This window comes from Apteryx rowi, unplaced genomic scaffold (assembly GCF_003343035.1).
Source record: "Apteryx rowi isolate R43461 unplaced genomic scaffold, aptRow1 scaffold_93, whole genome shotgun sequence".
Classification (NCBI taxonomy): domain Eukaryota; kingdom Metazoa; phylum Chordata; class Aves; order Apterygiformes; family Apterygidae; genus Apteryx; species Apteryx rowi.
The window spans coordinates 940,057-964,075 of record NW_020451238.1 but is presented as its reverse complement, the minus strand read 5'-3'; the positions used below and the strand labels follow the sequence as shown (position 1 = coordinate 964,075).

The following is a 24,019-nucleotide window of genomic DNA, read 5'->3' as shown; positions in this document are numbered from 1 at the left end:
CCTTGGTCCTTCAAGATGGCTAATGCAGGTGAGTGCTGAACACTACAGGAGGTCCCTTGTGATTCAGAGAAACTTTTGCAAACCCCAAGGTGCTGTTCACGAATAACAATTCGTGGAATTGGAGCCTGCTTTTGTTTAAATGCAGGCATAGAGTTTATTATCTCTTCAAGGTATAATGGCGGAATGTAAATATTTGAATTGATTTGTGAGTCATATTGGATGTTATGTATTAGATGGGCTGGCTGGAAGCAAAATAAATAGAAACTCACTCATATTGTGGTAGAAAGTCATGCAAATTGCCTTTATATTTCATTGTTTGTTGCCTAAAGTTAAATAACAAACAAAAATGACATAATATTTAAAACTGCTCACCTTTTTTTAAGATGGGAGCCTGTCCTTGAATTTGAGCTGTCTTACTTGGTTGGATTTTTTTTTCCAGGCTTGTTTCACTATTGGTATTTCTTTAAGTATATTATATATATTTGGGTTCTTTAAGCAAAGAATTCAACAGGACATCTCAGCCTATCGTAAGGTATTCTCTTTCTGCTGAACCTGGTTTGCTTTTGTGTGTCATGTGATGTTGGGGACTTTGATAATTTAAACTTTTTTTTTCTTTTTTTAGAGATTATTACAAGAGTAAGAAATGTCTTAAAACACAGTACGTTAAATTTTAGTGTTAGTGTTCAACTTGCTTAAATTTTGTTTTTATGCTTAATTACTGGTAGGAAATTCAAAACTTCTCCAGTGACCTCAGTATCCAAAGTGCAGGAAAGCATTTATTCACTTTAAAACAGGGTCCTTGTGCTCTTTGACTCATTTCAACAGGGTTTAACAGCGTAATCAGTTAAAGGAAGAAATGGATGCAGAGAAGGAAGTGGTTGCTATCAAATAATGGCTCCTTTCCTTTATTTTGAGAAAATGACAGAAGTGAGGAAAAAATCCAGTGTCTGTGATCGGTTTATAAACCAGAAGTACTATGAAACAGGCTTTATAGCTTTAACCTGTGACAGTTTTCTGCTGCTGTAAATGCTATTACCCCGATAACTGTACCAGGCAAGAAGAATCACCCCGAAAATGACGTTCTGTCTTGCTGAATTTCTGTCCTGTAATCAGTTAATCTATGTTCACTCTTTCTTTCTCTAATCATTTTACATCTCTAGATTTATATAAGTCTTGGTTTACTTGGGCAAACAATCTAATGATTGTTGAAGTTGTTCTATGTTTTAAGGGATATAGAAAACATTGAAGTGTATTGAGCAAGCAGTGATTAAGAACCATCAAGAATTTCCTTTTAGGTTGTAAAAGAATTAATATACCTTCACAAGTATGCATTTTTTACTACTGATTCCTTGTTTTAAATCTAAGTGTCTAATTTAGTCAAGGCAAGCTCTGTTTCTCAATAGCCAAGAAATTATGAACTCATGCAGGTTTGAAACAGGACACTGGAAAGATTTTTCCTTGTCAAGGAAAGTGTGTTTCAGTACTCATGCCTCTTACTGCTAGCTTAGAGACTTGGAAGTGCCACTGTGAAGTCCATGTGTATTTCGCCTGTCTCTACTCAGGCGTGTGACTGTGCAACAAAGCCGAGTTGTAACTTCATGCAGTGTTTGTGCTAAATGGGAACTGAATTTGTTTGTGACTTTGATACGCTGCTTTCTGATAAATAGTAAAGGGACACCTCCTTTCCGAAGATGAGCAACTTTCAAGCTCAGTTGTTTTTATTGAGGATTAATTTGCATGCCCAAACAAAACCAACCAAAAGGAAAATAAACAACCCCACAGCAAGAGCTGCCTTACATAACTCTGAAAGTGCTGTATGAATCCTTTTGGAGTGTTCTGAAAAACTTAATTTGTTCTACTTTAAATAGGCTTTTTTGTGCCTTTTACACTCGGAACCTCTTTGATTTGCATATATCACATAAAGTTACAGTGTATCCCATTCATGTCTGCCTTTAACTTTTAACACACTCATTTTCTGCTTTTTTACAAATAGAAAATACTGTCCATACCGTTTTGTTGTCCAAAGACCAGTGTGTCGGTACTAAGTGCTTGTATTTTCTAACAGAAGCTCTTGTTCCCTCCTCAGGCTCCTGGAGAAGTGGTGTGGTGTGGTGGTTGACAGGGAGTTTTAGAGGGACCATGAGGGCACTCGGGTAATGCGTGCACAGCAGTGGCTATGTGCAGACCTTCTACTTGTGAAACGCTTCACCTCGTTCCTGTGTTCTGTGCAGGTGGTAAAGTCATATACCTCTGTGCATATGAGAGCGAGTGCGACTTGCCCGTGCGGTGCCTTCTGGTTTCCCTTGGGCTATAGGGCATCRTGTGCATGAGGTGTGTTCTCTTTTGCTTCTCATGAAACTCCACTGCTTGTATGGAAATACGGAGCAGACCTGAGAGAGTGTCCAGGATTATAATTGGAGCTCTTCTACAGACTGTTCTGGAGAATGTGTCTTCTTTTTAAGCAATGCATGAGTTGATGCTGTTTATCCATTTTAAAGTTAATATAATAGACAAAGCCTGTGCCAGCAGAGCAGGGAACATATATATGTATATATATATAATATATGTGTGTGTATATTTGTATACACACACACACACGCACATATCTATATATAATTTAAAAAAAAAAGGGGTTTTTTGAAACTGTCCACTTTATCTTGCTCCTTGGGAAAAGGGCCCAAATTGTGTGCTCTCTAGTTTGCATTATACCTCTGTGCTTTCTGGTGCTGAATCGCATAGTAGCTCTGGTACTGCCTAAAAAACAAGTGTGAACGATCTAGCTCAAGTGCTCAGGTTTGTAGATCCAGTAGTTGTTGTTTCCTGCAGACATCTAAGCAGGGCTGCTGCTGTGCTTGGCTGTTCTCTTAACCAACAGGTAAGTTGTATGCAGCTAGAGCCAGGAACAGGTTCATGATACCCCATGGTCTTGAGGTAGGTCATAAGTAGTTGCTTCCCTCTTTGGGCTGCTCTTCTCAAGATATGCTTCTGCATTCCTTCACTAGTGAAACTTATAGTTGAAGTAGAAGAGCACAGAAAACATTGTGGACTAAAGGCTGTGGGCTCTAAACAACTGTGTAGTCCATGATTAATCATGGACACCCATGGATCTTAGAACAGCTTCCAAAGAAATTCGAAATAAAATCCAGATTGACCTGGAAATAATATTTCATCCAGGTTAACTTGTAAATATTTTGCTGTGCTAGTATATAACCTGACATTTTGTAGTTACTGTTTGTGTTTTGAATAATGTAAGATGTTCGCTAAGAGTAGGGTGTGACAGATTGAGAGTGTTTTTTTGAGACTGGGTGTAGTTTGACAGATTTCCTGTATTTGGAAAATGGAAGACTCTTATCTGTAGAAACTCCAAGAAGTCTGCACCTTGGCTTAATAAACTAATGTTTCTAGGGGGGAAAAAGCATATCTTTCAGAGTGAGGGTTAACCATTGCGCTTGTTAGCAAACCAGATGCATCTGGATGTTGCTGGTGAGATTCATTCAGAGACGTTTTTTCTGTAGGCAACCTGGATGAAACTAGTCCAGCTCACTAGGAGTTATCTATCAGATGGGAACAATATTTGGTTCTTATAGGAGATGAGTTTGACAGGCCTCACATTCACAAGCTGTCATGCTTTAAGCTAATTGGCTGATTCTGCAGAAAAGGAGAATTTGCTGGGTGGCCCATTCTATATGGGTAGTTACCTGTGGGAGAAGTTATCTTCCTCATCACAGTTGAGCCAYGTAGGAAACTTTATCTGCTATTTCTCTGAGGGCTTTGCTTGTCAAGGCTGCCTTTCTCGAGTACAAAATTAATACACTTTTTAAACTTTGCATGTAAAATGGTGCCCTGTGACCTGATGACTGAGACCTCCACTGAGGTCTGCGTTTTTAGGATTATAATCAACTTGTGAAATATCTGCTCAATGCTGGTTAGATCAAAAGCCAAATTTATGCTAGGAATAGAATTAATAACTGGAAAGAAAACATTATGCTACTGTATAAACACATGGAGCATTTGCATTTGAATAGTGTCTTCAATGCAGGTTCCCTCCAATGTCATAAAAGATATAGGAGAACGGAAAGAGGCTCAGAGAGGAGTGACCAAAATGATCAGAAGTATGAAACAGCTTTACTACAAGGAATGACTAAATAGACTAGGACTCTCACCTGGAAAAGGGAGGACTGAACGGGAGATATGGTGAATGTGTATAATATTGATAGTGGCAGGGAAGGAGTGAATGTGGAATGATTTGTTCCCATACAAGAATTAAGGGCATCAAGCAAACAGGTAGCAGGTGCTGAGCACATGAAGTAGGTGGTTCTTCACCGAGCTGCATAGCTGTGCTGTGGACCTCCATGCATCAGGGGCTGTGGATGATAATGATTCTGGACTTGAAAAATGACTAGATAAATGTGTAGAAGAGAAGCCAATTGCAGGGTACTGAGTACAGAGATCCCATCTCTGGTTCAGGAAGTCCAAGCTGTAAATTTTTGGAGCTGGAAGATTATTCTAGGGAAGAACTGTTGTGCGATAGCCATTGTAGATATCCTTAGGTAGACACCTGGTGCTGGTCTCTGTTGAACACAGAATACTGGGCTAGGCAGACATTTTCTCTAATGTGGTGTGGCTGATTTTAGGATTTTATGATGGATTTGTAGCTAAGTTACCTCTGGCTCTGTAAGTAAAATAATTTGCTAAATTTCATCAACCCCATTTGTGGAGCTGTGCAAAAACTTTGCCCAGAAAGAGGAAGCTAGCTGATGTTACTACTCCTGAAGAATTGTGCTCTCAGGATAAGGCAGAAATTGGAGATGTTATGATAGTTTTAAGACATAGCAAAGAAAAAGATAATTACATCTTATAAATGCCTATTTTTTTATAAAAGACAATCTAATAAATATTTTAGTAAAGCCTGTTGTCTTTTGGGTTCAATAATGTCACATCTTGTAGGTACCAGCTCTCCAGATTGTAGCTTCAAATGTAGATGTCTTCAATTTATCACTTTTAAAAATCGGAACAAATGATCATGTACACTCACAGAGGTAACTCTCAGAAGAGATTAACGTTATCTTGTAACTTTACRTGGCGCACTATCAAACATCTTAGTGTCAATTTCTGCAAAGCAATAGGCATAACAGCTATTTCATAGTTATTCAGAATGTATGGTGTTTCTATTTTGCCCAAATAATGAGAAGCCAATGTGTCTGCCAGACGAAAACTTGCCATTGTGTGCTTTGGTCACAGCTACTTTTTAATGCAGTCTTTTGCACCCTTTGGAAAGGGTGAGTGGTGGAATCGGAGCAGATAAGGGAGGGGAGAGAGGCAAGCAAGGTGCTGCTAACAGTGAATTTCATAGAACAGATCTGCCCATACAAGACAGCTACATCTGTTAAACCAATTTTAAATCCTGTATTGTTAAACTACAAACCACATGAACTCTGAAGCCTTATTCAGCTGTGGAAGTTACAGTCCCCCTTGCTTATTGATGTCCTTCTGCTAGAGGTTACTGTCCCTTCCGATTTGCTGGGCAACTGCTTTCCAGTTTTGTGAGTGATACCTCATCTACTATAATCAAAATGAACGAGGCTCGTTCAAGTAAAAAGTCTTTGATAACTGGAGGGAGCACTCACCTGATCCTGTGTAAGGGCAGGTCTGAGCGTATGGTAACTCCTTGCCTGGGACTGTTGGCACAGATGGAGAAGGGAGCCTTTCACACCGCAAGGTCTATAGAACAGCCTGGTTCCATAAGTGTTAGTTTTTTCAACTAGCTTAAATGATGCACTGACTTAATTTAAGGGAATTTCCTTATCTGGGGAAGGTAAAATAAACGTTTATTTTCTGTCTGTGTGTCTCAAAATGTTCAGCTTATCCCTGTATGTTACATTGAAGGTAGTAGAATAAAGGATAGATTCAGGCTSAACAACCCGAAGAGAAGCTGTAGCTAAACATCAGCTTGTGTGTTTTATGTGGTTTAAAGGACGTGGAAGGAATGTAGGTTGAGTGCCATCTTTCTGTACTTAAGGTCTTTGCTTGGCTGCCTTTAAAATTTTAAGGGAAATCACATGTCAGGGTTGCAATAAGAATCCAAATAAAATAAACCTTAAAACAAGTCAACATAAAATAAAAGTTACTCAAAGCAGAATGCGTATCCCTCAACAAGTAAGAAATACTGGATGTTTATTGGGGGCTTTTGTTAYTAATTTAATGCCAAAGAATTCAGATGCCATAGGGACAGCATAAAGCGTATGGTTGGATAAACTGGGTAAGTTCTCCAGGTTTTATCATTTACATCTTAACACACCATGACAATACAATGCAAGAATAGACATACCTGGGAAATTTATCAAATCTTGGCATGTGAGTAGTGGTTCCTTTGGCCATTAGGACAAACGGCCATCTTTAATACTGGCAGGCTTGTGATCTTGCTTGCAGGAGCATTCCTGTTTGTAAGGAGTTCAGACTGCTGCCAAAAATTATTTGAATGTAAAAATCGTGTGTGTGTTGCTTAGGTTTTGCTGCTTGAAAATCTGGTTTGTTTCAAGTCATCGTTAGCGTTAGCTTTTCCAGCGTTGTTGAAAGGCAGCAAGTTCTGCGCGCTGCCCTCCACCCGCTCCTGCAAAGGCTAAAACAACTGTGAGCATAGAGGAGAGTGTGATCTAATGGTCGGAGCAGAACAGGCTGAGAGTGGAGATTGTCTGCTTTCAGAAGCTGTTCCCTCACTATGCTAATTTGTTGGATGGTTTAAGTTTTTATAAAACAATTACTTTTCTTCTGGAAGATACAGCCTATGGAGAGAGAGCTGAAGGACTTAAACTTAGTCTCCCTTTGTCTATATGGAAGCCATAAAAGTAAAAGCTAGATTTTGGTAGAAGCATTTCATAACAACAAAATTCAAATTTGAGACGGTTAATTGTATGACCAACAGATGCAACCTGAGATTGGGGAAGATTAAAAAAAAAAAAAAGCGCACATACAACTCAAAAACAAAACCTTGCTCCAGGTCATCAGCTAAGGAACTATAGAAACCTGAAAGAAACTGTTTACTCAAATACAGTTTTGCCTGGTGGGCATGTGCATTGTGAGATTATTTTGCTATGAAACATTTGACATATCCTGCTGGGTTAAGGGTCCTTGACTGTCACTGGTTTGTTATGGCATTATAACTTCCACATACACTTTTAATAGACTGTTATTTTTGTCATCAAGTTGCTTTCAACTCTTTCAGGCGGCTGTATTTCTTATGTTGTAGCTACAGCTTTTAGGAGAAAATCTTTATTTGTTAACCAGAACAGTTATGATTCTTTTGGCATTACTGCGTTCTCTCAACTATAAAAAAACTCAGTATGTTTCTTCTTCTTCTCTGATTGCAGGAAAGCCAATATTTTCAGTGGACATTCATCCAGATGGGACCAAGTTTGCAACAGGAGGACAAGGTATGTCTGTGTACTGACAGAAGGCAGAATTTTGGGCTATAATAGTCTTGTGCCTCACAGCACTTTAATAATTTTGACTCTTTTAAAAACACATTTCTTACATAATTATCTGCTTCTTGGAGATATAAGTCATTAATATGTATTGAAAAGTGCTATTGTTACTAGAGTAGGCAGGGTGATAGTTTCTGATGTACTTATCCCCTTGAGCATCAGTTGACATAGTAGCTGAGTAGCTGAGATAGTTGAATTGTGATCATACTGGCCACATTGCTTTTATATCTGAAGAGGAACTGAATGTGAAGTTTGGCTTTTTGAACGACTACATAGTGGAATTATTGGGACTAAAAAAATCCAGTTATGTAAATTGAATTGTTCAAGAAATATAAGCTAAAATATTGTTTGGATTACTATAGTGAATGATTTTATATTGGATACAACAAGTACAATTTAGGTTTTATATTGGATACAACAAGTACAATTTAGGTTTTGAATGTCTCTCTTCTCTTGTTAAATAAGATTTGATTATAAATAGTACATTCTTATAGTTGGTATTACTGTTAGGTATAGTGGTGTCTTTTTGTTTTTGTTTTTCCCTTGAACCAGGCTGTATAACTTAGTTTTTAATAGCTTCAAGAAAAACACTTGAGTACACGTAATTGAATCAGAATGGCATCTATTATTAAATATTTCCAAAGCTCCCACTGCAGTAGCGCCTAAGTGCTACTGTCTGTTCTGAAACTGAGAGTAAGCTGAAAATCTCTTTTGCTTTTTACACGTATATAAGATGATGGCTTTTTGTTCATCTGCAGGCCAGGATTCTGGGAAAGTTGTGATCTGGAATATGGCTCCTGTCCTGAAAGAGGAAGATGAAAAGAATGAAAATATTCCCAAGATGCTTTGTCAGATGGACAATCACTTAGGTAACATAGATTCTTTGTACTGACTCTAAGTAATTTGCCAAAGTTTAAGCACTACATCTGTTTGTAATTACAAAAATAATGCCCTGTCCAGTGGTAAAAATCAATAAAATACAGCAGAGCAGTCTCAGACTTTGGCTATGTACTTTTTTAGATGTTCAGCAGAACATGTTGTTAAGCTGTAGAAAAATATTTAGAGAAATATAGAAGTATTTACTTTTGGAAATCTCTTCCATATGAACCTTTTCAGCTGTGGCCACAAAATAATTGATAATACATGTTTTGAGAAACTGGACAACTTTGAAGGAAAAGGCAAGAGAAGGAATAAGTATAAAGAAAACATGAAGTATATCGGTTATAGTTCTACATTATTCTGGGTTTATTGCATATTGTATTTGAAGAAACTATGACTATCTGTGTTTTCTTCAAAATATACCTTTCCTTCTTTGCCATCTTAATCCCACCTAATTTATCACAAGCAGTTTTCTTTGTTAGGTGAATATCAATCTTTATCCTTATGAACTACTTTTGCTGAAGCATTTATTTTAAATAAGGGATGATTTCTTTAAACTAAGAAGTTCCTCAACTGCTACTGTAAGATAAGTACCAATTCATTTATCTAGAGCAGACAGAGTAACTGCTTTGAGTAGAAAAAGCACGCTTACTAAATCCTAAACGTCTTCTGTCAAGTTCTGCTTATTATGAATTCTGTTCCCGGTGTAGAACCATTTATTGTTGTTTTTATCTTACAAACTTTCTTTTCTACATTTCAGCTTGTGTGAACTGTGTGCGATGGTCCAACAATGGAGTTTACTTGGCTTCAGGGGGAGATGACAAGCTGATTATGGTGTGGAAGAGAGCTGCGTAAGCATGTTTTTTCCTTTGCAGTTCTGTATTTTATTTCAAGCAGGTTACTCTGTCAAGTCTCCTACTGTTTCTTCTCCGTGCCAGCCTTTTGCAAGTTCTCTGCTTCATGTTGTGCACATGGAGCTGAAATCCATGAGATCACATTACTGCTATTGGATATTTGTTCTCTTATCCTGTCTCTTGGCCTGCAGTGTCTCTCTGCGTGGCCAGTCGTGCTCCTGTCTAGGAGTTGAGGAATTTTCTTCTGTCCTTGAAGAAAACTTCCCAAAGAGATTTAAAGAGTTATCTTAAATATTAGCATTTTCTTACTATCTGTAGACTTTCTACTTTTTATTTAAGTTAAATTTTAATAACTGAAATTACTTTCTATAAAAAGAACTAAATTTTTGTGTTTCAATTTTCTATTCAGTTATTTCTTCAATGAAAATAGAAGTGTGCTTTCTTTAGGAAGAAACAGCTTGATGAAGAAGTTGGTGTGGTTCTGTTGATAATTCTGTTGTTCCTGTTTTAATTAGGTACATTGGACCTAGCACTGTGTTTGGTTCTGGTAGCAAACTTACTAATGTTGAGCAATGGAGGTGTGTATCAATTCTCAGAAGCCATTCAGGGGGTAAGTTAAAAGGTGTAGAATGAACCTAATCTGAATGCATTTGTTAGAACTTCTTTTCACTAGCATACTTATCTTTTCAAAACCTATAGATTTGGTGGCAAGTCAGTAATCCCTTTTAAGAGTGACTATGAAAATGTATCAGAAAATGTTGTTTTTAATCAAATTTCAGTTTTCATACAAGTAACGTGGCAAACTGTATACTGGAAAAATGAGCAACTAAGGAATTTTTTTCACTATTTGTTAATTTAAAAATGAATCTGAAGTAAGTAAGTTAAACTGTATTTTTATTTAAATAAATGTCCATAGTTATAGTTGATAGTCTCCTGGTTGGCAAAAGAAAGTTGTGTAAACCAAAGAATATTAGTGTTTATTTAGAAAAAATAATGAAAGTGCAAATGCAAAAGATGAATAAACAGGAAAATTTTGAACACTTGTTGATGTGAACTATGATTAAAATCAAGATTTCAATCACTTTTTTCTAACATACACGAACTGATCAAAGTAAATGCATTGCAATAGCTGCTGTTGCTTTTTCATTCAAAACAAAGCAAAAGATATACCTTATACAGGTGTGTTAGTGCTTCCTATAACCTCTAAACATTGCATTCTCTACCTCGATTGTTTTTTTTTCTTTTTCTTTTTTTTTTGGCATCCCCTGTTGAACATTACGAATGGGAGTGCCTTGCTCCCAGATTGTCATGTTCTTTCTTTATTTTACTCTAGTGAGGCTATAGTCCTTTCTCAGTGATGGAAAAAGCATTGTCACAAGTTTTTTAAATAGAATTTTGATTCTCTGACTACAAACAATGTCTTATATGGAAACATTTGTTTTTTTAAACAGATGTCATGGATGTAGCATGGTCTCCTCATGATGCCTGGCTGGCATCGTGCAGTGTGGATAACACTGTTGTCATCTGGAATGCTGTCAAATTTCCAGGTGAGAATTCTTATATTTCAGATGTGCAGGTATGTAACTCTGACAAACTCCTCCCTTTATTGCTGTATTTCACTGACTGTGAAAATGTATGTGTACATATGTAGCGTATGTATATGTGGGAATGGGTTATCCTGTCCTTTGAGATGATACACTTGGCAATCTGGTGAGTCCCGAGGTTTGATGACAATGCGCTGTGGATTCCGCTCTGCTGTAGACAAAGGTTACAGGCAGTTTGTGCTGCTAATTTTATATGAAGCTCATTATTACATGTATCTTCTTTCTCACCTTCTTTGTAAAATCACAGATAAATAGAAATTTGGCCTGATATTGGGAGTATATAATTTTTTTTTTCTTCTACTTTTGTACCACTAGGACTTTCTATCCTTTTACCTTTGGGGGCCCCTTATCTTATTTACCTTATTCTAAATGTTGCTGCTTAATAACCAGTGTGAATTTACCTGATGAAGGGGAGAATGGAAGAACTAGCGGAGCCTTAACGCCATCTTCTCTCACAGTAACAAAAGTTCTCAAGTCTTCCCTTTGATGGCTGTCTTCCTTCTTCTACTGCTGCAGTGCTGGCAATTCATACAGTCCCAAGGCCAGGTGCAGCTAGTCAGTCTCTGTGACAGCTTTATCTGACTTGCGAGGGCCTGCAGCAGCCAGGGAGCATGTGCCTTTATTTGGCTGCTTCTCTTCACATGACGTGATGTAGGCTCAAGCTCCCATTGCATGATGCATAGACACTGCGACTTGTTTTAGGGTTGCTTCCCTAAATATCTGATAATATCAGATAATATCAGATAATATCAGAGGTGTTATTCTTTCAAGCTGTGTAGCCTGTGCAGTATTCTCAGCCTCTTCTTTAACAGTCTGATAAGCAGCATATTGACTGAAAATGGGTTACCGGGTCTGCCAGGCTTCCGTATCTCTTCAGTCATAACTTAATTTGTGTTTGCTGCACAAAGTTAGGTTTGTTGTGATGGTCTTTGGGTACAGAGGAAAAAATGAAATTTTAACTAAAGTTCCAATTAAACTGCTGCTTTCCATAGCTTGAAAGTGCTGTTCTAGACTGCCTGGATTCTGCGAGTCTCCCAGCTCTGATCTATTTCTTTACATAGAGTTTTGCACTCCTTATTTTGGCCAGAGTTCTCTTTATCATGTTTATGTATCACCTTTGGTTTAAATACAAGTTCCAGTTTGGTTGGTGTGTTGGTGTTTGTATATTTAAAAAGAGATTCTATTTAATATGCTGTTTCAAGAAGACCTGTCCTGTAAGAAATATAGTATCCATTCTGTATTCTCAACTCTTTTTTTTGTGTGTGTGTGCTCAGAAATTCTTGCCACTTTGAAGGGACATTCTGGCTTGGTGAAAGGACTGACTTGGGATCCTGTAGGAAAATATATTGCCTCTCAAGCTGATGACCGAAGTTTGAAGGTGTGGCGGACCATGGACTGGCAGTTGGAAACCAGCATCACAAAACCCTTTGATGAGGTACAAATGTGTGACCATTCTTTACAGAATAAATGAAAAATTGTAAGAATAACTCTGATGCTGCAGAGATATGAGTTAATTAAACAGYGCTGGATCAACTGAAACTATTAGCTGGTAGATTAAAAAAAAAAAAAAAAAGCGGGGGGTAGAATTGAGACTCTCATTGCCATCAAATGTTGTGGATGCCGGAAGTTTACATGGATTACGTAAACAAGTAAATTCCTGGAAATGCAGAGGTCCTTCTAAGGAAGTATTGGCCTACCGTTCCATTGCTCTTATGCTCTTCCCTTTGCTTCTTCTATTAGCCACTACCAGAAACCAGGTAAGTACCAGGGATCCTTGGTCTAACCTAGTAGGGCCATTCTTATGTGATGACTTTGACTAAGGGATTAAATTTTGGGGTACAGAAGCTGGTGCTTGGTGAGCGGAGCATTTTACAGTGGTCTTCTGGTACTGTGATTAGTGTAATTGCTCTTAGTAAGAGACTAAATTCCTGAATTCGTGTCTGCGTTAATGTTTGCAAACTGAAAGTTCATTGTCAGCAGTTGGTGTGCTGCAGCCCTGTCACTAACCAGAACTTGGTGAATATTGAGTGTACAGTATCTAAAGAGACTTACATTCTTATAAATGCTAAGGAAATGCACTTTCTGGATTTTTTTTTTTTTTTTTTCCTTTTTAAAAAAGTTTTCTGGGTTCCTTTTTCCCTCTTTTGGTAGGGCTTCATAAATTATGCTAGATCAGCTGTATAAATGTGGCTAAGTGCTGAGAAGTGTGTGCAATGTTATTCTTTTATATCCCCAGATGATTTGTTTTGTGATTATATTCCCTAAATGTAAACTTTAAATAGTTTGTATGAAAATCCTTTGTTTGCCCAGTCCAGACACTTTTAAAGCTGTGGTATGCTTTGTTTTGTTTTTGTTTTGTTTTGTTTTTCTCCAGTGTGGAGGGACAACACATGTGTTGCGTCTCAGCTGGTCGCCTGATGGTCACTATCTTGTTTCTGCTCATGCCATGAATAATTCTGGACCTACTGCTCAGATCATTGAGAGAGATGGATGGAAAACCAACATGGATTTTGTAGGGCATCGGAAGGCAGTTACAGTAGTGGTGAGTAAGCAATAGTAACTTATCCTGAAGTAAAATTTTTAATATGTGCTTTCTGGTAATTTTATGCATAAATGGGACAATAGCTGGAGATAGGTGTAGAGATTAGTAAAACTAACACATGGTGGTGTTTAAAAATGTCAGCTTTAATGTTGGAATCAATTAATCAACCTGCTCTTCAGGTAAGAGAACTGGACATAGATGAACACATTAGGAACTCCAAACACTAACTCTGTTAGCTGTTCAGTGACTAGATGGAAGTGACTTAGGTATCTAGCATGTTCCAGTTTGCTAGTAAAATTAATATTCTTCGGCATTCCTGTTAAGGCATTCAGAAGGACCTTTAAGAAAGCATATGTGCATTTTGCCAGTGCCATTATAAAGTCTGGTTATAGACTTTGTTTCCATGAAATGCTAATTTTTTCACTTTTGAGTGTAAAATTTACTTTTAAAGCAGCTACTCTAATGTAGTTACTATAATACATCTTGTGTTATCTTGCTTGTTCAGAAATTCAATCCAAAAATCTTCAAGAAGAAACAAAAGAATGGGAGCTCCACCAAGTCAAGTTGTCCCTACTGCTGTTGTGCTGTTGGTAGCAAGGATCGATCTCTTTCTGTCTGGGTAAACTTTTTTTGCCTTCTTTGACTAATGCGGTCATTTGGATGACTTGAAGATTTAGCACAAAGGTCATGTGTACAGCATTAGAGTCTTATGTTTAGATTCATGTTTAGTTTTTTTATCCTCCCTGTTGTTAGAGGATTAGCTGGGGGGAAGTGGATTGGTATTAGTTCATTTCAGGAATTCGGTATTCTAGAGTCAAAGAGCCCCTAGAAGGCGGTGACAGAGTACGCTGCCCTGGTTAAGGAGAATAATGCATTGCCACAGCTAATAAACATAATTTAGCCCTATTTTCTTCCTCTGTCTCTTACTCATTCTCCATGTAAGTCTTAAAAGAAAAAGACTTAATTGTTATTCSATGTTTAGCCCACCTACCCTTTAGTCACTCTTAGAATCTAGCCTTGCTAGTCTGTCTTTTATGGGTACAAGAAGAATAAAGTGGGCACAGCTTAGGTGTTTCTGAGCATATATATGCCTCATCTGCCTGCTTCACTCGGACTTCTGCCTTCACTTTGGAAGTGAATGTGAAAGTGAGTGAACTTTTTAAATATACTTTTCAGGTTTTCAGTATATATGTATATATACTTTTTAATCTACACTAAAATTTTATTTTGTCTGAGGGAAGATTAGCTATTCTCGTGTTTATAGCTGCAAGATGGGTTGTTTGGCAACTACGAAGAGTGGAGAATCAGTTTAACTGATTGCAAGGCTTTGTGATGCAAACGTATGCCAGAACACACCAATTGCTAACTGCAGTCTACTATTTATAGATTCCAGTGTGGTATTTATCTGTGTCTGGCAATGCTACCAGTGCATACTCATATCAAAGTATCATTCTAAGTATATTTCGCTTTCTATTTATACTGTGATTTCATGTAGAGTGCCTGCTGAGGTTGTATTAGGTATTGTAGAGATGCAAAATTATAGGCAGTCTTTGCCCTGAAGAGCTAAAAAGAGATATATATACACAACRCAGATCTATGATGGAAACAAAAGAAAGAACTATTGAAAATCACGCACTTCATCTGTGTACTTATGAACATGAAATATCCTAGATCACATTGACCTCTCCTGTTTCCGTTTTACTTGTACTATACACTGTAGCTATTAAGTCCATTGATTTAACATTAGTTTACAATCTCAGATTTAGAACAAGTTTTGGGGAATTTCCATATTCAGTTCTTTATTACTAGGGTGATCTATCAATGTAGAGGAATCATTTTTAAGAATAACAGTGAGTTAATTTCTCTTTGCTATTGACTGGCTTCCCTTGTGTGGAGGAGTAGTCTGAATGAGGGCTTGGAATCCTAATCCATGTTCTGTCTTTCTCTTGTGCTGGCAGTTTGCAACATCCTTATCTCAATAAAGCTTAGAATATAAGCTGTCTTTAGCATCTGTGGAATTACTTTTTGACTGGTAGAGTTCTATGAATGCAGCATAAAAGGCTAGGTTCGTTAAGAAATTCAGTCTGTGTTTCAGAAAGGAGGGGAGAATTGAATGTCAGCCATGCTTCTCCAAGGCTTCTCTGTGCTGGTAATGGAATTGCTAACTTTGCCCTTCAGATATTGCCCTATCAAGCATACAGCTGTCTCTCGGCCAGATCTTACGTGGTGAATATTGCTAAGACTCTAGGAGAGGATTAATGTGGTAATATTTGTGCTAATATAGGACTTCTGCATTTCTGAGTTCTGTTTCTTCTGTTTTAAGCTCACATGTTTGAAACGACCTTTAGTTGTCATACACGAGCTGTTTGACAAGTCTATCATGGACATCTCCTGGTAAGTTGATTGCTCCTGTTTGTTTGTTTTTTGTTTTGCTTTTTTACAAAAGCCAAAATGTTATTGTCAATGTTAGGTATATACATTAACTGGAAATTCCTTAAATAGTACAGATTATAGCTATCTGAACCCAAATACTCAGCTTCTGCGGTTTTTGATTCTGCTGCAACATCTCTGGTAGTGACATTAGTTACTAACATGCAATCACTTCCACTGAGCTTGTGTAGCATTAGAACCAAGTCAAAGCTAATGTATTTAACATATGATACAGTAAAATACCTATGGAGTGAGTTCCTGTTTGTTATGATTCTTTTAAAAAAAAAAAATTGTCATAGAATATGTATTTGATAAAACTCAGGTCCACCATGTCATGTTAGGTGCATTATGTCTATGAAAAGTTATTGCACTGTAGAGTCGTGACAATTCAGGTGAGCCTTCTAGGCCAGTCTTTCCTTCGTGCCTAAGGATACAAGTTATCTAGTATCTAAAGAGAGTGTTTTTTGGTGTGTGGTTTTTTTTGTTTGTTTGTTTTTGTTTTACACTCACACTGAATTTGCTGGAGGATTTTCACGTAGAAAAAAGTAAAAGTAATGTCTCTGTTTAACAAGAATGTAGTTAAACAGTGGTATTGCAGTGCCACGTGAAGGGTGTAGATTGCACTGTGGTGAAGAGTAGCTGAGGCTGATCAGGTAGCAAGTCTCAGAGAAGGGATAATGAAACCTTTACACCCAACCACACCCCTTCCACCAACCACCACACAGAAAGTAGCAGAATGGCAAGTGCTGAGCTTTCCCAGGAGGTTGCAGGACGTGTCTCTAGTGATTTGGATTGGGTTGGACAACCCCTTTCCCCAGCAGTCTACTAGCCCAAATCCTATTTTTCTCTTTTCATGGTAAGTGTTGCTTTCTCCTTTCCTGCTTTCTTCCTAATGCCCGTGGTAGCACAAGCACTGCAATGCCAAATGCTAACAGAAAGGGTGTGAAAAATAAACCAGTTTAGCCATACACGCAGGGCTGCTAAAGTCACTCTTTGAACACAGTCAGTGGCCCTATTGTGCATTTCCAGAACCCTGTAATAGTTCATCCTGTCCACCTCAGGCTGGCACCCTTGGTGCTACAGTGGAGTGGGAGATCCCTTCTCTGCTCTGAGTGCTCCCCTGGCTGTACTGAAATCTGCCTCTTGCTATCCGTTTTGGAAAGAATTGCAGCAGCCAGGAGCATGGCACCAGTCCTGGTAGCATCAGGAGGAGGTGGTRTGACCGTGATCAATGGGATGACAAGGAGCAGGGTGGAAAGTGGGAAGGCAGGCCAAGTTTCTTCATTCACACTCCTCCTGCTATTGATGACATCAAGTCTTGGGCTCTCCATGACTGTGTTTCTAACTAGCTTCTCCAGTTTATATCCTCCAGGTTCTCCTGTCTGTCAGAGCAGTCAAGCTGCACCTTCCTTCTTCCGTTTCCTCAAGGACTGCACTCCTTTTTCTCCCCAGAGTGTAAAGCCTGAGTTTAAACCTGCCCCCTGTCCCCCAAACAAACCAAAAAAACCGCACACCAAAGAAAAACCAAGACTGGAGCAGGCTGGAGGGACTAGGATAAGGAGGGAATACAGCTGATCACAAGGAGCACTAACAGAAGAAGGATGGGATCATTGGGGTCAGGATATAAGGGAACTACACTGGAGAAGTAGCTCCCAGTTAGTGGGGTCGGCCTCAATGTAGGGGCAAACCAACATCAAAGACCTGGTCATAAACAGTAGTTCTTTATCCACTGCAAGGTTTGAATAAGAAGTGACAAATACATGAGACCACTCACCCAGTAGATGATACTAAAAAGAAATATTCTGGGCCCATACATCAGGTGATTTACAGAATTAAGGGTTCTGAGGAAGAAGAGAGTAATAACTTTCTTGTAATATGCACACAGCTGGTTACACAGGCGGTCTTAATTCTAGCACTTCCTAACTTTTGAAACAGTACCTTCACAGCTATTACTGTCTTGGGTTTTTATGCTGTAAATGTTAAAGCTTACAGTCGTGTAGCTGCTTGTTTTCTATGTGCCGCATAGATTTTGCCATGAAGCTCAGTAAAGTATTATAAAAACTTTTCAAAACATTTTGCTTTCATTAATAAATTAAGGCTTAAAAGCCAATAAATGGAATATTTCATGAGAACTGCTGTTATTGTTGTAGTACAATAGCTTTGAATAGTTTTGTTTTCCTGTAGTTTTTCTTAATTCCCCATCTGCAAATTGCACATTCTTCATGGCATAAAGTCATTGGGAGTAATAGCTGGTTAACATTTTTCAATTTATGAGTGAATGGTTTTGTGGGATATTTGAGAGAGACAAAGGATCTTCAGGAACCTTGTTATTTTATATCCTGTTTACAAATTTGAATGTATGGCTAAAATTTCAATAATATGGAATGTTCCCAGAAACATGTTCCAGTCCTTCCCCAATTCTAAAACTGGACTGAATAAATTCAGAGGAACCTGATATTGTAATAGTGTTATAGCTGTCAGTTTCTATTTTAGAGTTTTAGACTTGCATCCTTCATTAAAGTCCCTCCGCACCATTATGTTTTCATGTAATAAATGCTTGGATCCAGAGGTCAATAGAAGCTCAGCAATTCTATATGCTAAGCAAGCAAAAAACTCTCAACAAGATTTTATCATTTTTCTAATTTAGAGTAGTGTTGGTTAACATAGTTACACAATGTTGAGGCTAATTCCTCTGGATGTGATACGATCAGGACAACAACCACCACAAAAAAGCTGTTTTCAAGCACCTAGAGCCACAGTGTATGTAATATAACTTTAATCCTTACTGGGCTAATTTGGATAGGACTTCAGAGTTCTGCCTGCTTTCTTTTCCTCTCTATAGCAAGTCATTGGTAAACCCACCATGTCACTGTCTCTATAAGCTCTGTGATTGGGAGCTGCTGGGTTAACAGTCAAAACTCCTCATCAAATACTATTTTTTTTCAAGCATGGAATAATAGATTATAGATGGAAGGTTGTCATTCCATTAAGGCCGCAATGTATAGTTTCTCCCATTTCTCTCCCTCCAAGAAAACCTTTGAGACCTCCAGAAGAGTGATGTACACTCTTACTCTCTACATACAAGAGTACATGCATTTTTGCTTTAAAAACCCAAACAACAAAATCAGATATATGCTCTTGCCTAGTGAAGTAATGAAATGCACATCTTGCTTTCTTTTCATTGCTGTCGCTTTAGATAATGATGATAGGAAAGACTTATTTTAGCCAACGTATAACTTCTCTCTTACAGTCTCTTCCCCTCTCCTTCCTATCTTGTTTATTTAGAGTGTAAGCTCCTTATAGGTATGGACTATCTGTTATTTGTTTCCCATGAATGATGAAGCTTCATCTTCTGTGGGCCTCTAGATACTATCCCAACACAGTAATTCTAAGGCTTAAAACAGTGCATATCCATTGCTTATCTGCTGAAGGCCCCTTTCTTCACTTAGTTCCTTTAACACGCTAATTCTTCGAACAGCTTCTACAGCAAGTATATTTATAATCTTTCATTGTTCATTGAACAGTTTGGTTTATATTCTGTTCCACCCCTACAGAAAGGTTTTCATGATGCTGATCGTGCCATGGTTAGGTGTGTTGTTCTCAAGCCACCTTCCTGTGTGCCGTCTCTGATTTGCCTTGCCGCCTTTGGAATATCAGCACGCAAGGCCCTGCTGTCCACCACTCTTTCTCCTTGCTGTCCCACTTCTTTGGTTCCATCAGTAGTTGCTGTGATAAGAAATCTTATGCTTCATGTTTTTATTTATTTTTTTATTGTTTATTGGATTGCCCTTTGGCATCAATAAAAAAGATTGAAAACAAAGATCTTTATTTCCTTTAGGACCCTTAATGGACTTGGTATATTAGTGTGTTCCATGGATGGATCGGTGGCATATTTGGACTTTTCCCAGGATGAACTTGGAGATCCGCTCAGTGAGGAGGAAAAGGTACAGTAAGCACTCAAAGATTCTGTGATAGTACATACACAATGTATTGATTCATTAAAATATTGGACTATTTATAGAAGTATGTAGTGAGTTGTTTTCATATTACAGAAAAAATGTGTTCTTGTCTATTTGCAAAACAGAATTAAAAAAAAAGTAGTCAAGCTAAGAAAATTCTACTCTGGAAAGAAAGTCTATTTGGAAAACATCCACTTGCTTACACATCATTATACATTTTAAGTAATCATTTGGCCAAGTAAACAAGGAGTGGGTGCTTCAAAACACTTTGAAATTACTCTTTAACTTGTTTATATGCAAGTCTTTTTTTAAACTGGTTTGCTGTTGGCTGTTTTTTCTTTGTTTTTTCTCTTATTGCTATTAGCAACTAAAGCTTTGTATCCCAATTAATTTAGGTATTGATTTTAGTGTTAGCTGAGAATATAAATAAATAAAACTCCTTGGCATATAAATTATACAGAGGATTTGCATCTTATTGATTCCAGTAGATTTGTACAACTCCTTTACAGCATTATCAGTGATGTCATGCTAGCAGTTATAGTCACTCCTTTGCTGTGGTACATTTTTTTTAACACCCACAGAGCAACATCCATCAGTCCACCTATGGTAAAAGCCTGGCGATAATGACTGAAGCTCAGTTGTCTACTACCATTATTGAGAATCCAGAGATGCTCAAGTATCAACAGAGACAGCAACAGCAGCAGGCGGAACAGAAGAATGCGTCGATAAGGGAGGCAGCTGGGACGGCGACAGCAGCTCCCAAAGTGGCAAGCATGGTTAATGGGGAGAGTTTGGAGGACATTAGAAAGGTAGGTGCTCTTGGATGGTCACTTTACAGTGTCAAGTACTAAGTCAGTAAGTATCAAACTGGTTGTTATAAAAACAATTTCTGCATCCTTATTCATGTTGTAGGGCACCTTTCAGTCCTTGAATGGGCCAGTTGACATTCTTGGGACTTGCTGAAGAGTTAAAATGCTTTAAGTTGAATTAAGACCATGCAGGAAGAGGCTTGTGGATATTTCTATGATGTGTGCTAAATTCTGGATGCGCAGAAAGGAAATCAAAGATGGCTAAAAGCAGTCTAACTATAGACCTGTACTTTGATTTCTCTATGGGAGAGGTTGGGAACATTATTTAATTCCCTCCTAAACACAGGAGAACAATTTTAATGAAGGATTCAGTGCACACAGATGAGAATGTTTCAGACTTGGCTCTGTAATGTGGAAAGCAGATTATGTTCTCCAAAAGTGCCTTGTTTAGATAAATCTGGAATTAAAAATGTGTGGTTTTGAGGGCAAAAATCATTTGTATTATGGTATGGCCTGAGAGCAGTACTCAAGTCCTGTTGTACTTTGTACTGTATAAGCTTCTGTTCAAAAAATAAACACCTATCATTGGTCAAAAAAAGTTGCAGTACTAAAATACACTTGCATAAATAGGAATATAGATTGAGCCAACGTCTACACAATAATAGTGCAGTCCAAAGACATTATACAGAAAAAAATCTCTATTAACAAATTTAATTGTGGAACACCTTTCATCTAATACACCTGTCTGTCAGTTGAGGTTAAAAAACAAACAAACAAACTTTTCTATTTATCAGAAACAATAATAAAATGTATTTCCCAACAGAATCTCTTAAAAAAGCAAGTTGAAACACGGACAGCAGATGGTCGGAGAAGGATCACGCCTCTCTGCATAGCTCAGCTGGACACTGGGTACATTTGGAAGTAGTTTTTAAAATCATTCCTGACCTTTTTATGTGGATTTTTTTTTCCTGATGCACACTAAGAACGTGGACCTGTTCTAATCTCATGGCATCTTAAAACATTTGCTGGGAATATCCTGCAAGTACTTAATTATGGAATGTGTTCAACCTGTGTTCTCTTGATAGTAAAATCTGAGAATAACTTGTAAGTTGTTAGAATTGAAAGAATGGTTATCTCCTCCAGAATGGCCGCCTTTTTTAAGCTTCTAATGGATAAGGTTAATTCCCATGGTCTACCACTATAGATAAGTGAAAATTACTCTAAGGTACTTCAGGTTCCTATCTGCATTACTACTTACTGGCTTTAGCTTCACTTTAAATAAGAGGAATGACTCTCGATAAGAGGAACTTTTAAAGGTTGTATATGTGTATCCATATGTGGAAAAGGGAATAATGGAATGAATGTTGTACTTAAAGAATTTTTTGAAGTATTTCGGAGAAAATATATTTGTTGTTTTGTCTGTCTTTTTTGCTTAGGGATTTTTTTGGAAGTATTTTGGAGAAAATTTATTTGTTGTTTTGTCTGTCTTTTTGCTTAGGGATTTTTTTGGAAGTATTTCGGAGAAAATATATTTGTTGTTTTGTCTGTCTTTTTGCTTAGGGATTTTTTTGGAAGTATTTCAGAGAATATATATTTGTTGTTTTGTCTGTCTTTTTGCTTAGGGATTTTTCTACAGCGTTTTTCAATAGCATCCCAATATCTGGATCTCTGGCTGGCTCAATGATGTCTTCTCAAAGTAACCAGCAACTCATGTCATTAGATTCTAATGCAGCCAATTCCCTTAATACTTCAAAGCCTTCTGTAGAGCCAACAGCAGCCAGTATAAAACCAACAGATGATACAGCAAATAAAGATGGGTCAGTATTTGCAGAAATGTTGTTTCTCGTTTTTATGACTTCCTATGAGTTTTAATCCTCCTTTACAGTACTGCAAGCAGGCAATTATTAAAGTGGTTTCCCTATCCCAAAACTTCAAGAATCTAACATTCCTGCAAACATCAAGGTTTTAGTAGTATTTGGTTACACTCTAAAGAGTGATAAATCCCCATGTATAGTTCTGAAAATGAACTTCAGTGCAATGAGCTATACAGTTGATTGTGTGCTAATGCTCTAACAAACTGGCTTGCTTATAGAATACTGGCTTGCTATCAGTAAATAATAAAAGCTTTCCCAGCAGTGGAAGTTTCCATCAGATTCTGTCCTGTATTCCCTAGATCTTGTCTCCTCAAACGTGATGCTGCTTTTGTATCTCACCGCTGTCAGATGAGAGAGCACAGTGACTGGCTCGTCAGTGCACGTGTGCTGGTTGGTCAGGGTTTCTTTCAAATTCAGTACGGAACGACTTAATTTTACCTGCGTTTCCCTCAGGGGTAATGCTAATTTGGCTTTCTCTCCTCAATACCGCCACTGTTTTTATAACACTTGCGAGAGCATAATGTTGTTGGAACCTCTACCACTCCATCAAATTTAGTTGAAATTGGCCACAGATTCAAAAGTGAGTGAGTAGACTATGAGGGATGATTGACAGACAAAACAATTAAATCTCCTTTCCTTTAGAAATTGGGCTTAAAACTGCTTTTTAGTACAAACATCAGTGGTCTTAGAGCCATTCTTTGTTCTGAATGAACTGAAAATCTCAAAAGTAAACAGTTATTCAAAGAAAAGATCTCTGGAATGTTTTAGTATGGGGAAAACATATAACTTTAAGGCAAAGGATTATGCTTGGAAAAGGCCTAAGAATTGCTTTGGATTCTTCGACAAGAACAACAAAATTAACACCTGGCATGGAATGTGTCAGCTCAAATTGTTTGGTTAATTAAACAATGGAATATAATCTTGTAATGGAAAATATTTGGTGACCTGAATAGTAGGTAAAACTGGAAACGCTACTCATCATTTAAAATAATGATCCTTTCTGTTTGGATACATAAGCATAAGCTGAAAACATTGTTTCATTCCTGAATTAAAAATATGTAAAGAGAGAATCAGTTAAATATATCTTGATTAAAAGATCCTATGCAACAACATCAAAATCTTAACTCTCATAAACAGCTTTTGAGAGTAGACAAAGCTTAGAAGATATTGACATATGAAAGGTGAAAAAAGCATATCATAATTCATGTATGTACATAAGGGAAAGGTTTCAAATATGATTTCTAGTCAGTAGAATGAATGTTAGCTAGTTATTATGAGTGATAGGTTGTAAACATTAAATCTCTTTCAATCTGTTTTTCTGTCCCTTTTATTGACAGTGTAAATACTACCTCTGCTTCAGCTGTTCCTCCTGCATCATCTTCCTCTGTGCTGACAGCTCCATCCAAGATTGAACCTATGAAAGCATTTGATTCTAGATTTACGGAACGATCCAAAGCCACCTCAGGGACTGCTGTAGTAACAAATACAAATCAGACTGTTGTGGACAGGTAAGATATAGCATGAGGACAAAAAAGGATGGTAACGTAGAGAGTTAAAAACTTGATTTTTCTGTGGTATGGATGTCAT

The 24,019-nt window shown here is 37.6% G+C and overlaps 1 protein-coding gene across 5 annotated transcripts in view; it reads left to right on the top strand.

Annotated features, from left to right (window-relative positions):
* The window catches only part of LOC112978410 (protein HIRA), a 37,583-nt gene continuing 13,564 nt past the window's right edge, over positions 1 to 24,019 (top strand). The window contains exons 1-15 of one of the 5 annotated variants that reach the window (XM_026091915.1): positions 1 to 28; positions 7,368 to 7,430; positions 8,240 to 8,350; positions 9,121 to 9,211; positions 9,730 to 9,824; positions 10,666 to 10,761; positions 12,093 to 12,253; positions 13,193 to 13,360; positions 13,866 to 13,979; positions 15,684 to 15,754; positions 19,629 to 19,734; positions 20,331 to 20,558; positions 21,382 to 21,467; positions 22,181 to 22,375; positions 23,770 to 23,940. In XM_026091915.1, the coding sequence (XP_025947700.1) occupies positions 16 to 28; positions 7,368 to 7,430; positions 8,240 to 8,350; positions 9,121 to 9,211; positions 9,730 to 9,824; positions 10,666 to 10,761; positions 12,093 to 12,253; positions 13,193 to 13,360; positions 13,866 to 13,979; positions 15,684 to 15,754; positions 19,629 to 19,734; positions 20,331 to 20,558; positions 21,382 to 21,467; positions 22,181 to 22,375; positions 23,770 to 23,940 (1,769 nt within the window). In that variant the 5' untranslated portion in view covers positions 1 to 15. Of the gene's footprint in view, positions 29 to 2,135; positions 2,232 to 2,266; positions 2,332 to 7,367; positions 7,431 to 8,239; positions 8,351 to 9,120; positions 9,212 to 9,729; positions 9,825 to 10,665; positions 10,762 to 12,092; positions 12,254 to 13,192; positions 13,361 to 13,865; positions 13,980 to 15,683; positions 15,755 to 19,628; positions 19,735 to 20,330; positions 20,559 to 21,381; positions 21,468 to 22,180; positions 22,376 to 23,769; positions 23,941 to 24,019 lie in introns of those variants that run through there. The other 4 variants (XM_026091913.1, XM_026091914.1, XM_026091916.1 and 1 more) reach the window with 4 other exon arrangements.